Below are 13270 nucleotides of genomic sequence, written 5' to 3'. Positions count from 1 at the left end.
GCTACATAGATAAATTACTTCCAATCTGTCAATTAAAATGAACAAGATAATGACATAGAAAATACCTTTATTGAAATGTTAATTCATAACTACCTGTGGCATCATTACAAATAAATAATAACTGGATAAGAACAGAGAATACTGCAAGCAAACTGATATTGTAGGCTAATAGAACCATTGATAAATATTTTCTTGTTTTCTTTTCAAATATTAAATTTCTGGGGAGGGGGTAGCCACGAAGATATCAAACTTCAGCAAATAACAAAGACAAAAAGTACTTACTTGCTCTATGTTTAAATTGGGAACCATCAGAACAGTGGGTTTCCCTTTTAATCCTGCGTGAATAAACACCTTTTTAAAAACTTCTTTGAATTCGATGTAGGCACATTTGTGAGATATAGGCACTCGGTATAGTTTGTTATCTGTCAGATAACAGGCCAAGGTTGCACATGTTTTTTTCCCACATCCATCTATTCCAATCTTTGGGAGAAAAGAAATCCAACATATGACATATATTTTCTGGGAACCTTTCAATGTATAGTTTTCTGTTTATTATTTGTGCTAGAAATTTTGACCGTAAAAATACCCCAGAATATTTTTATTTATAACCTTTTGGAAGGCATATTAAATGTAATTTAAATATTTTATCAAAATTTTTATAATGCACTCATCCACATTCAATATTTTCATCTTTCCATAGCCTCTTGAATATACGAGAAAATTTCACTGGAAAGAGAATATGATCTTGAAAAATAGCACAGACAGGCTTATAAACCATCTTTATATCACTGTCAATATTTGATTCTTCATTTATAAGTAACTAGATAGATCTTTTCCTTTTTATTTTGAGCAATAGGTACTTAATAAATGCTTTTGGGGAATAATGGCAAAGTATTGTTTTTAAAACAGCTTTATTTAGGTGTAATTTACAGATTATACCAGTTTTAAGTGTATAATTCAATGTTTTGTAGTACATTTACAGACTTATGCAACCCTTGTCACAATTCAATTTTGGAAAAATTTCCTTCAACCCAAAAAGATCTTTCAAGCCCACTGGCAGTCAATCCCCATCCAACTCTCAGGCCCAATCACTAATATGTTTTCATCTCTATTGATTTGCCTATTTTTGGCATTTCATATAAGTGAAATTATATACCATGAAGTTTAATGTATTCGATTTATTTTACTTAGCAGAATAAGTTCCTTCGTGTTGTATGTGTATCAGTAGTTTGTTCCTTTTTATTGCTGAATGGTATTCTATTGTATGAACATATCACATTTTATTTATCCATTGATGAACATTTGGATTGTTTCTGCTTCTTGATTATGAATAATGCTGCTATGAACATTTCCATACAAGTCTTTGAGTGGACACTGGTTTTATTTTCCCTTGTGTAGAGATAGAGAAATGGAATTGCTCAACTATATGGTAAAATCTATGTTAAACTTTATAAGAAATAGCCAAACCATTTTCCAAAGTAGTTGTACTGTTTTACATTCCCACAAGCCGTGTATGAAAGTTCAGTTTATACACAGTCTTGTCAATGCTTGTTATTAGCTATCTTTTTGATTATAGACAGTCAAGTGGGTGTTTAGTGTTATTGTGGTTTTAATTTGTATTTCCCTAATGACTAATGAAGCTGAACATCTTTTTATGGGCTGATTAACCATTCATGTGTCGTCTTTGGTGAAACACCTATTCAAATCTTGTGTCTATTTTAAAAAATAAACTTATTTTAGAAGAGTTTTAGACTTACAGAAAAATTGCCAAGATAGTATGGGGAACTGTCATATATCCCACATCCAATTTCCCCTATTAGCATCTAACATTAGTATATTACATTTGCTACCATTAATGAACCAATATTGATATGTTGTTATTAACTGAAGTCCATACTTTTTTCAGATCTCCTTAGTTTTTAACCTAATGTTTTTTTTTTTTTTCCTCCTTCGGAATTTCCTCCAGGATACTATATTGCATTTAGTAGCCAAATCTCCTTAAGCTACTCTTGGCTGTGACAGTTTTTCACACTTTCCTTATTTTTGATGGCCATAAAGAGTTTCAAGGAGTTCTGATCAGGTATTTTATGGAATGTCACTCAACTGGGATTTTCCTGCGTTTTTCTCATGATTATACTCACTGTGATTTATCTTGATGGTGAACTTGATCACCTAGATAAGACGGTGTTTGTCAGGTTTCTCCACTGTGAAGTTACTATTTTCTCCCCCTTTCCGTACTGTACTCCTTGGGAGAAAGTCAATATATGCAGTCCTTAGTGAATGAGTGAGGAGTTATGCTCCAGTTTCTTGAGGGTAGACTACCTACGTACATTACGTGGATTTCTTCTGAATGGCAGATTTGTCTATGCTCCCTTATTTACTTATTTATTTAGTCATTTATTTATATAAGTATGGGCCCATGGATATTTATTATACAATTTGGATTTTAATTTAATACCACTTTATTTCTTTGTTTTCTTGCTCCAGCTTTGGGTACTGTGAACTCTTTTAGTCGGCTCTCGTGTCCCTCTGACATAACCCCATGATTATTGTAGCACTTCACTTGTAGCACTGCAGGATTCTCCAGGCTCATATTGTTTATTTCCTGTCCCAGTCCTATAATCAACAATTTTCCCAAGGAGTCCTGGTTCCCTTTATTGGAGAATGGTATTAGAAACCAAGATCTGGGAGCTAGGTGTACTCATTGCTACTGGAGATCACTGCCCGTAAGCCCTCCCAGCTGACACAGCAAATAAACAAATATTTGTATATTAATCCTTATAGACACACATTCCTATAAAATTTCTATATCCAATCACCTATATTAAGCTAAACATAAGTTCAACTTATGTCTCCAACTCTGTTACTACATGTTCATTCTAGCCTCTTTCCCTTGTTTAGCTCTGCCCTCCAATAGTGAGAAAACTGGTTTCCAACATCTGCCATCCATTTACTTCATTATTCAATTCCAGTATATGTATATTGTGGTATTAGAATGGTTAACTTTACCCCCAAACCACTTTTTATATTGGCTCCTTTTCCCCTAATTCTCTTCGGTGAGTTTGTGTCACACACTTGCAACAGGGTTTGATTGTTCTTTCACATTCTGAATGCCATCCTGGGATTACCAGAATTCCAAAGTGATTTTTTTCTAAATTTGTATATAAGGCTCATTCTTTGTGTTGTCAAGTTCTATGGGCTTTGACAAATATATAGTGTCATGTGTTCACCATTATAGTATACAGAACTTTTACCATCCTAAAAAATCTTGTGTTTCACTTTCCTTTCTTTCCACTAAACCCTTAGGCAACAAATATTTTTACCATTTCCATAGTTTCGCCTTTTCCAGAATGTCATATAATTGGAATCTATAATATGTTGCCTTTCCAGACTGACTTCTTTCACTTAGCAATATACCTTTGAAATTCACTCATGTCTTTTTGTGGCTTGAGAGCTCATTTCTTTTTATCTCTGAATAGTATTCCATTGTATCAATGTACTACTACAGTGTGTTTATTCATTTGCTTTATTGAAGGAATCTTGGTTGCTTCCAGTTTTTGGTGATTATGAATAAAGTTGCTATAATCATTCCTGTGCAGGTTTTTATGTGGGCGTAAGTTTTCAAATCAGTTAGGTAGGAGCATGGTTACTGGCTCAAATGGGAAGACTATGTTTAGCTTTGTAGGAAACTGCTAAACTGTCTTCCAAAGTAGCTGTGCTATTTTCATTTCCCATCAGCAATGAATGAGAGTTCCTATTGCTCTGTATTCTTGTCAGTAATCGCTATTATCAGTTCTTTGGATTTTGGTCATTTTAATAGGGATGTTGTGGTATCTCATTATTGTTTCCCCTAATGACAATTGATATTGAGCACCTTTTCATATGCTTTTGTAAGGTATTTATTTTTTCCTTTTATTTTTTAGTTGACATGTGATAATTGTACATATTTATGGGATACAGAGTGATAGTTCCGTATGAACATATAATGTATAATGATCAAATTGGAGAAAATACATTCATCACCTCAAACATTGTCCTTTGTGTTGTGAATATTCAAAATCCTCTCCTCTAGCATTTTGAAAACATTCAATAAATTATAGTAAACCATATTCAGCCTACACTGCTGCAAAACACCGGAACTCATTCCTCCTATGTAGTAATAATTTTGTATTAATTAACTAAACTCTCCCATTCTCCCCTCTTGTCCCCTTCCTGGCCTCTAATACCCATAATTCTACTCTCTACTTCTACGAGTTTGAAATTTTTTTTCTCAGTTTTCACACGAGTGAGAACATGCAGTAGTTCTCTTTCTTTGCCTAACTTATTTTGCTTAACATGAGGCCTTTCAGGCGCTCCCATGTTGCCACTTTTTGCAGCACTATTCACAAGAGCTAATAAGCCAAATGTCCATCAACAGAAGAATGGATAGACAAAATGTGGTATACATGTACAATAAAATGCCATTCAGCCATAACAAGGTATCTGTTTCTTCATTTATTTACTTAATTTATTTTTTTGAGATAGGGTCTCACTTTGTCACCCAGGCTAGAGTGCAGTGGTGTGATCACAGCTTACAGAAGCCTTGAACTCCTGGGCTTAAGTATCCCCCTGCCCCAGCCTCCTGAGTAGCTGGGACTACAGGTACATGCCACCATATCTGGCTAACTTTTTATTTTTATTTATTTTTTTTTGTAAGAAGGGGTCTCATTATTTGGCCCAGGCTGGTCTTGAACTCCTAACCTCAAGCAATACTCCTGTATTGCCCTTCCAAAGTGCTGGGATTATAAGCATGAGCCACAACATTGGGCCAGCATCTGTTTATTTTTATTTTTATTTTTTGAGACAGAGTCTCGCTCTATCACCCAGGCTGGAGTGCAGTGGCACGATCTTGGCTCACTGTAACCTCTGCCTCCTGGGTTCAAGCGATTCTCCTGTGTCACCCTCCTGAGTAGCTGAGATAACAGGTGCACCACCATGCCCAGCTAATTTTTGTATTTTTGTAGAGATGGAGTCTTACCCTGTTGGCCAGGCTGGTCTCAAACTCCTGGCCTCAAGTGATCCACCCACCTAGGGCTCCAAAACTTCTGGGATTACAGGTGTGAGCCACTGCACCTGGCCTGTTTATTTTTAATTGGGTTGTATGTCCTTAGGATTTTCCACAAACAGGATCATGTGGAATGTGAATAAGGATGGGTTTGCTCCCTTTGTTTTTTCCAATCTGGATGCCCCTTCCCCACTTTTTCTTATTTAATTGCACTAGCTAGACCTATAGTATAGTGTTGAATAGAAATTGTAAGGCAAAACATTTTTTTTTCTTTTTTTAACAGTGAGGTTTTTTTTGTTTTTTCTTTTTTTATACTTTAAGTTCTAGGGTACATGTGCACAATGTGCAGGTTTGTTACATATGTATACATGTGCTGTGTTGGTGTGCTGCACCCATTAACTCGTCATTTACATTAGGTATATCTCCTAATGCTATCCCTCCCCCCGCCCCCCTCCTCACAATAGGACCCGGTGTGTGATGTTCCTCTTCCTGTGTCCAAGTGATCTCATTGTTCAGTTCCCACCTATGAGTGAGAACATGCAGTGTTTGGTTTTCTGTTCTTGCGACAGTTTGCTGAGAATGATGGTTTCCAGCTGCATCCATGTCCCTACAAAGGACACGAACTCATCCTTTTTTATGGCTGCATAGTATTCCATGGTGTGTATGTGCCACATTTTCTTAATCCATTCTGTCACTGATGGTCATTTGGGTTGATTCCAAGTCTTTGCTATTGTGAATAGTGCTGCAATAAACATATGTGCACATGTGTCTTCATAGCAGCATGATTTATAATCCTTTGGGTATATACCCAGTAATGGGATGGCTGGGTCAAATGGTATTTCTAGTTCTAGATCCTTGAGGAATCACCACACTGTTTTCCACAATGGTTGAACTAGTTTACAGTCCCACCAACAGTGTAAAAGTGTTCCTATTTCTCCACATCCTCTCCAGCACCTGTTGTTTCCTGACTTTTTAATGATTGCCATTCTAAATGGTGTGAGATGGTATCTCATTGTGGTTTTGATTTGCATTTCTCTGATGGCCAGTGGTGATGAGCATTTTTTTCATGTGCCTGTTGGCTGCATAAATGTCTTCTTTTGAGAAATGACTGCTCATATTCTTTGCCCACTTTTTGATGGGGTTGTTTGTTTTTTTCTTGTAAATTCGTTTGAGTTCTTTGTAGGTTCTGGATATTAGCTCTTTGTCAGATGAGTAGATTGCAAAAATTTTCTCCCATTCTGTAGGTTGCCTGCTCACTCTGATGGTAGTTTCATTTCTGTGCAGAAGCTCGTTAGTTTAATTAGATTCCATTTGTCAATTTTGGCTTTTGTGGCCATTGCTCATGGTGTTTTAGACATGAAGTCCTTGCCCATGCCTATGTCCTGAATGGTATTACCTAGGTTTTCTTCTAGGATTTTTATGGTTTTAGGTCTAACATTTAAGTCTCTAATCCATCTTGAATTAATTTTCATATAAAGAGTAAGGAAAGGATCTAGTTTTAGCTTTCTACTTATGGCTAGTCAATTTTCCCAGCACCATTTATTAAATAGGGAATCCTTTCCCCATTTCTTGTTTTTTTCAGGTTTGTCAAAGATCAGATGGCTGTAGATGTGTGGTATTATTTCTGAGGGCTCTATTCTGTTCCATTGGTCTATATCTCTGTTTTGGTACCAGTATCATGCTGTTTTGGTTACTATAGGCTTGTAGTATAGTTTGAAGTCAGGTAGCATGATGCCTCCAGCTTTGTTCTTTTGGCTTAGGATTGCCTTGGCAATGCGGGCTCTTTTTTGGTTCCATATGAACTTTAAAGCAGTTTTTTCCAATTCTGTGAAGAAAGTCATTAGTAGCTTAATGGAGATGGCATTGAATCTATAAATTACTTTGGGTAGTATGGCCATTTTCACAATATTGATTCTTCCTATCCACGAGCATGGAATGTTCTTCCATTTGTTTGTGTCCTCTTTTATTTCACTGCGCAGTGGTTTGTAGTTCTCCTTGAAGAGGTCCTTCACATCCCTTGTAAGTTGGATTCCTAGGTATTTTATTCTCTTTGAAGCAATTGTGAATGGGAGTTCAGTCATGACTTGGCTCTCTGTTTGTCTGTTATTGGTGTATAGGAATGCTTGTGATTTTTGCACATTGATTTTGTATCCTGAGACTTTGTTGAAGTTGCTTATCAGCTTAAGGAGATTTTGGGCTGAGACGATGGGGTTTTCTAAGTATACAATCATGTCATCTGCAAACAGGGACAAATTGCCTTCTTCTTTTCCTAACTGAATACCCTTGATTTCTTTCTCTTGCCTGATTGCCCTAGCCGGAACTTCCAACACTATGTTGAATATGAGTGGTGAGAGAGGGCATCACCGTCTTGTGTCAGTTTTCAAAGGGAATGCTTCCAGTTTTTAAGGCAAAACATTCTTTCTTTGCTCTCGATCTTAGGGGAAAAGCATTTCGTCTTTCACTGTTAAGCATAAGGCTAGCTGTAAGTTTTTCATAGAAGCTCTTTATTGGGTTGATGAAGCGTCCTTCTTTTCCTTTTGGCTGAGAGTAAAAAAATGGTGTTGGATTTTGTTGTGCTTTTCTGCATCTCCTGAGATTATTGTGTGGTTTTTACTTTTAATTCTATTAATAGGTATATTGCATTAATGATTTTTAGAAAATATGAAACCAAATATGCATTCCTGCAATAAATCTCACTTGCTTATGGCATACTACTTGTTATATGTTGCTGGTTTTTGTTTGTTAAGATTTTGTTCAGATTTTTTTCCACTATATTCATAGGGGATATTAGTCTGTACTTTTCTCATGATGACTTTGTCTAGTTTTGGTATTAGGATGTTACTGACCTTATAGATGAATTGGGAAGTATTCCCTCTTCTATTTTCTGGAAGAGTTTGGGAAGGAATGGTGTTAATTCTTCCTCAGATGTTTGGTAGAAATCTCTGGTGAATCCATTTGGCTCTGGGCTTTTCTGGTGGGAAGTTTTAAAATTCCTAATTAAATCTCCTTATTTGCTATTGGTCCATTAGATTTTCTAATTCTTCAGTTTCAGTAATTTATGTATTTCTAGGAAAGATATTTTATCCAAGTGATCTAATATATTGGCATACAATTGTTCATAGTATTCTCTGATAATCTTTTTTTATTTCTGTAATACTGATATTCCCTCTTTAATTCCTGATTTTAATATATTTAATATTCCCTCTTTAATTCCTGATTTTAATAATTTGAGTTTTTTCTTCCTTTTTTCTTGGTCAGTCTAGCAAAAAACTTGTCAATTTTGTCGATCTTTTCAAAGAACCAACTTTTGGTTTTATTGATATTTCCTACTGGTTTTATATTCTCTACTTTCTTCTCGAATCTTTATTATTTTCTTCCATCTGCTTGCTTTGGGTTTGGTTTTCTTTCCTTTTGGTATTTTCCTAAGGTGGAAGGTTAGGGTATTGATTTGAGGTTGTTCTTTCTAAATATATGTATTTATAGCTATAGATTTCTCTTAAAGAACAGCTTTATATTATGTTTTTGTTTGTTTTCATGTATCTCAAAGTATTTTCTAATTTCTCTGCAATTTCTTCTTTCACCCATTTAGGAGTATGTTGTAAAAGTTCCACATAGTTGTTAATATCCCAACTTTCCTTTTGTTGGAAACTTTCTAATTTAGTTCTACTGTGGTCAAAGAACATACTTCGTATGATTTCAATCCTCTGAAATTTACTGAGGCTTGTTTTATGGCTTGGCATTTGGTCTCTCCTCAAGAATGTTATATGTTTGCTTCAAAAGAATATGTATTTTGCTGTTGTTGGATGAAGTCTTCTATCATGTCGATTAGTTCAAGTTGTTTTACAACACTGTTGAAGTCTTTGTATCCTTGCTGATTTTATGCCTAGTTTCTCTATCAATTATTAAGAGTGAAGGTATTGAAGTATCCAACTATTATTGTTAAATCGATTATTTCTCCCCTAAATTCTGTCAGGTTTGGTTCCAGGTATTTGGCACTAAGTTTTTAGGTGTGTATATGTTTACAACTCTTATGATCCTTTCATCATTATAGCATGTCTTTTTTTTCTTTTTTGGTCTCAGAACACTTAATTTTTTCCTGAAAGTCTACTTTGTCAGATATTAGTATACCCACTCCAACTTTCTTGTGGTAATTGTTTGCATGGATTATTTTTCTCCATCCTTTCATTTTCAGCCATTTTGGATCTTTGAATCTAAAGTGTGACTTTTGTTGATAGCATATAGTTGGATTTTGTTCTTTAAAAAAATCTAGTTTTATAATCTCTGTATTTTTATTGGAGTTTTTAATGCATTTATATTTATGTTATGATCAGTGTGGGGCTTGTCTGCCACACTGTTATTTTCCATATGTCTCATGTACTTTTTCCCTTTGTTTCTCCATTCTTTTGTGTTAAATATTTTCCAGAGCTCTATCATCGTTTTCTTGGCTTTTTTATTATATATATTTTTAGTTCTCTTCTTTTTTTACATTAAAAATAACTATTTATTGAATGATACCATAAGGTAAAAAGATGAACCATAATCTGGAAAATTATATTTGCCACACATATAATGAAGAAAATATTAGTATCTGAATATATTACTCCTACAGATCAATAAGAAAAAGATAACCTAATAGAAAAATGGGCAAAGCACATGAATGGACGATTCACTGAAGACCCGAATGACCAATAAACAAATGAAAAGTTGATCAACCAGTATCTGCATCTCTATGTTTGCCCCTGCAGTAACTATCACTGTCCCTTAGCAACCCTCAATAATGACTGACTGAAATTGCTGCATAGATATGCCAAATACTTCAGCCCTCTCACCTTTCTGAGGCACATTTCCTACAGCATTTCCTAGAGATTCCCTTATGTAATTAACTTCCAGTTGCTAACAATAACTGGCCGATAATGTATACTGTATTGATTGCCGTCTCTTTTGTGTCTCACTTTCTCACTCCTCTACCTGATTTCTGGGACCATGTCTCAAGTTAACATTGAATACTTGCCTCAGGGTTTTCTTCTAGGGGAACTTAAACTAACATAAAATTTTCAAGCTTCCTTGCCAGCACTGGACAGGTTCTAAGCTCTGACAACTCTATGGGAACTTTACACAGAAAAGAAGCTAAAGATTCCCTTAAAATGCATATAGGAGAAGGGGAACAATGGCTTTGAATCAGGCCTGATGGCTGGGGGCCTGGCACAAAACTTCATAGCTGTCCCAAGCCTGGAACTCTGGCTCATGGACCTCCTGAAGGTCTGCTTTCCTTCTGTTCTTTTTGAAACTTGTCTGCCATCGGTGTGTTTGGCCCTGACTTGCTTGGGTTCACAGTTAAACTATCCCTTTTCCTTGAGCATTTGTAGCAATTTTATTGAGATGATAGTGACATAAAAACTATACATATATTTCGGGTGTACAACTTGATGTTTTGATATATGTGTACATTGTTAAATGATCATCACAATCACACTATTTAAAATATCCACTACCTCTACATAGTTACCATTGTGTGTGTGTATGAATATTAAGACCTACCCTCTTAACAAATTTCAAGTATATAGTACAGTGTTGTTAACTATCATTACCATACTGTACATTAGTTCTCCAGAACTTGTTCATCTTGCATAACTGAATTACATTATGTATCTTATCACAATCTATTTTATTTTTATTTTTAATCATAATCTATTTTAGATTAATACTAATAATTCCAGTAAAATATAGACAGTTTTCTTCAACATAACCCCATTTCCCCCTCCTCTTCTGTGCTATTCATTGTTACATATATTACATCTTTATATATTATAAACCTGACAATAGTTTTAGAATTATCATTCCATCTGATTATCTTTTAAAGTAGTTAAGAGTAAAGAAGAAAAATATATTTACATAGTCTGTGGTAGGCAGAAAAATGCATTTGCCACCCCTATTTTCCACAAATATGTCCCCATCATGATCTCTGGAACCTATGAATATGTTATATTACATGGCAAGAGACTTTGCAGACATGATTAAGATTAAAGACCTTAAAATGGTGAGATCATCCTAGATTATCTGGCTGGGCCCAGTCTAAATCACATGAGTCCTTGAAAGCAGAGAACCCTTCCTGGCTTTGATCAGAGAGAGAGAGAGATGTTATGACTGATGAAGGGTCAAAGAGATGTAATGTTGCTGGTTTTACAGATGGATAAAGGCAGTTATGAGCCAAGGGATCCAGAAAGCCTCTGGAAGCTAGTAAAAGAAAAGGAACAGATTCTCCCTTGGAGCTTCTGGAAAGTAATGCAGTCATACCTATACCTTAATTTTGGCCTAGTGGGTTCCATGTCATACTTCTGACCTGCAAAACTGTAAGATAATAAATTTGTTTAAGCTGCCAAATTTGCTGTAATGTGTTTCATAGTCAGTAAAAAACTAACACACGGCCCTATATTTACCTATGTAATTGCTCTTACTGGTGCTCATTATTCTTCACATGGATTTAAGTTACCATTTGGTGTCTTTCACCATCACCCTAAAAATTTACTTTAGTATTTTCTGTAACAAATTATCAGAGCTGTTTATCTGGAAATGTCTTTATTTCATTTTTAAAATAGTTTTATTAACATAAAATTTTTGAGGTTTTTTCCTCCTTTTATCTTTGAATATGCTGCTCCAATGCCTTCTGGTCTCCATTGTGTCTGATAAGAAGTCAGCTGTAAATCTTATTGAGAATTCCTAGTACACAAGAAGTTGTTTTTCTCTTGCTGCCTTCATGATTTTCTCTTTGTCTTTGAATGGTAGACTATGATGTGTCTAGGTGTTAATCTATTTTAATCTACTTGTGCTTACTCTTCTTAGACTTTCCTGAGCTGTGATTGAACTTTTTTTTTTTTTTTTTTGAGATGGAGTCTCAATCTGTCACCCAGGCTGGAGTGCTGTGGTGCGATCTTGGTTCACTGCAAGCTCCGCCTCCCAGGTTCACGCCATTCTCCTGACTCAGCCTCCCGAGTAACTGGGACTACAGGCACCCACCACCACGCCTGGCTAATTTTTTATATTTTTAGTAGAGATGGGGTTTCACCATGTTAGCCAGGATGGTCTTGATTTCCTGACCTCATGATCCACCTGCCTCAGCCTCCCAAAGTGCTGAGATTACAGGGGTAAGCCACCACGCCTGGCCGTGATTGAATTTAGATGTGAAGATTAATGTATTGGGGCATTATTTCTATGAAATCTTTTCTGCCCCTTCTATTTCTTCTCTTTCCGGGAGTCCCGTTAAGCATATTTTGATACACTTGATAGTGTCTCTTAGGTCTTTGATGTTCTGTTTTTTTCTTCATTTTTTTTCTTTCTCTTCTTCAGTGTGGATACATTTTATAGATCTATTTTTAAGTTTATAGATTCTCTTTTCTGTCATGTTAAATCTGCTGTTGAGTCTCTCTAGTGCAGTTTTCATGTCACTTATTTTAATTTTCAACCCCAGACATGACATTCCAATTTGTAAAATAATTTATATCCCTTTATCGGTATTCTCTATTTGAAGAGTCATTTTTGTATGCTTTCCTTTAATTTAAAAAAATATATATTTTCCTTTAGGCTTTTTGAGTATATTTACAAGAGCTGTATTTCAGATATCTGTCAAGTCCAACATCTGGATCCTCTTCAAGACAGTTCCTATTACCTATTTTTTCTCTCCATGCATAGCTCACACTTTCCTATCTGTTTCATGTCTTTTAATTTTTGTTGAAAACTGAACATTTATGTGATAGATTGTATGCAATAACCTTTTAAACCAATGCCTTAAATTGAAATACTAATTAATATTAGTTTTCTTGTTTTCCTTTGGTAGTTCTGGTAGTTCAACAATGTAATCCAGTTGAACTATGTAATATTTACTTTTAAAATTCATGTATGATTTCTTCTTTTACTTGTTTACCAAATTAAACTGATCTCATTTGAACTGTCCAATCTAGGTAACCATTATTTTATTATTTATTCTCTGTCTTAAATATTCTTAACTAAGTCGTTACACTCCCTCCAGTTGCTTCTCCCTGCAGAAGCTCCACATGCTAGACTAGCATTCAGTTAAATTACTGTTTTGCAAAATTGAACCCTAGTGTCAGCTTGACCCATGAAGAAGATCTATTTATAATGTTTAATTGGACAAACATAGTAATAGGGGGCCGGGTGTGGTGGCTCATGCCTGTAATTCCAGCACTTTGGGAGGCCAACATGGGAGGATCA

General features: G+C 35.4%; 1 protein-coding gene across 1 annotated transcript in view; it reads right to left on the bottom strand.

Annotated features, from left to right (window-relative positions):
• Positions 1–13270, bottom strand: part of DNAH14 (dynein axonemal heavy chain 14) — a 526180-nt gene that overhangs the window by 125560 nt on the left and 387350 nt on the right. Inside the window, exon 55 of the mRNA XM_045397720.2 lies at positions 283–480. Coding sequence (XP_045253655.2) covers positions 283–480 — 198 coding nt within the window. The remainder of the gene's footprint in view (positions 1–282; positions 481–13270) is intronic.

Source organism: Macaca fascicularis, chromosome 1, assembly GCF_037993035.2.
Source record: "Macaca fascicularis isolate 582-1 chromosome 1, T2T-MFA8v1.1".
Classification (NCBI taxonomy): domain Eukaryota; kingdom Metazoa; phylum Chordata; class Mammalia; order Primates; family Cercopithecidae; genus Macaca; species Macaca fascicularis.
This window is presented reverse-complemented; position numbering and strand designations above follow the sequence as displayed.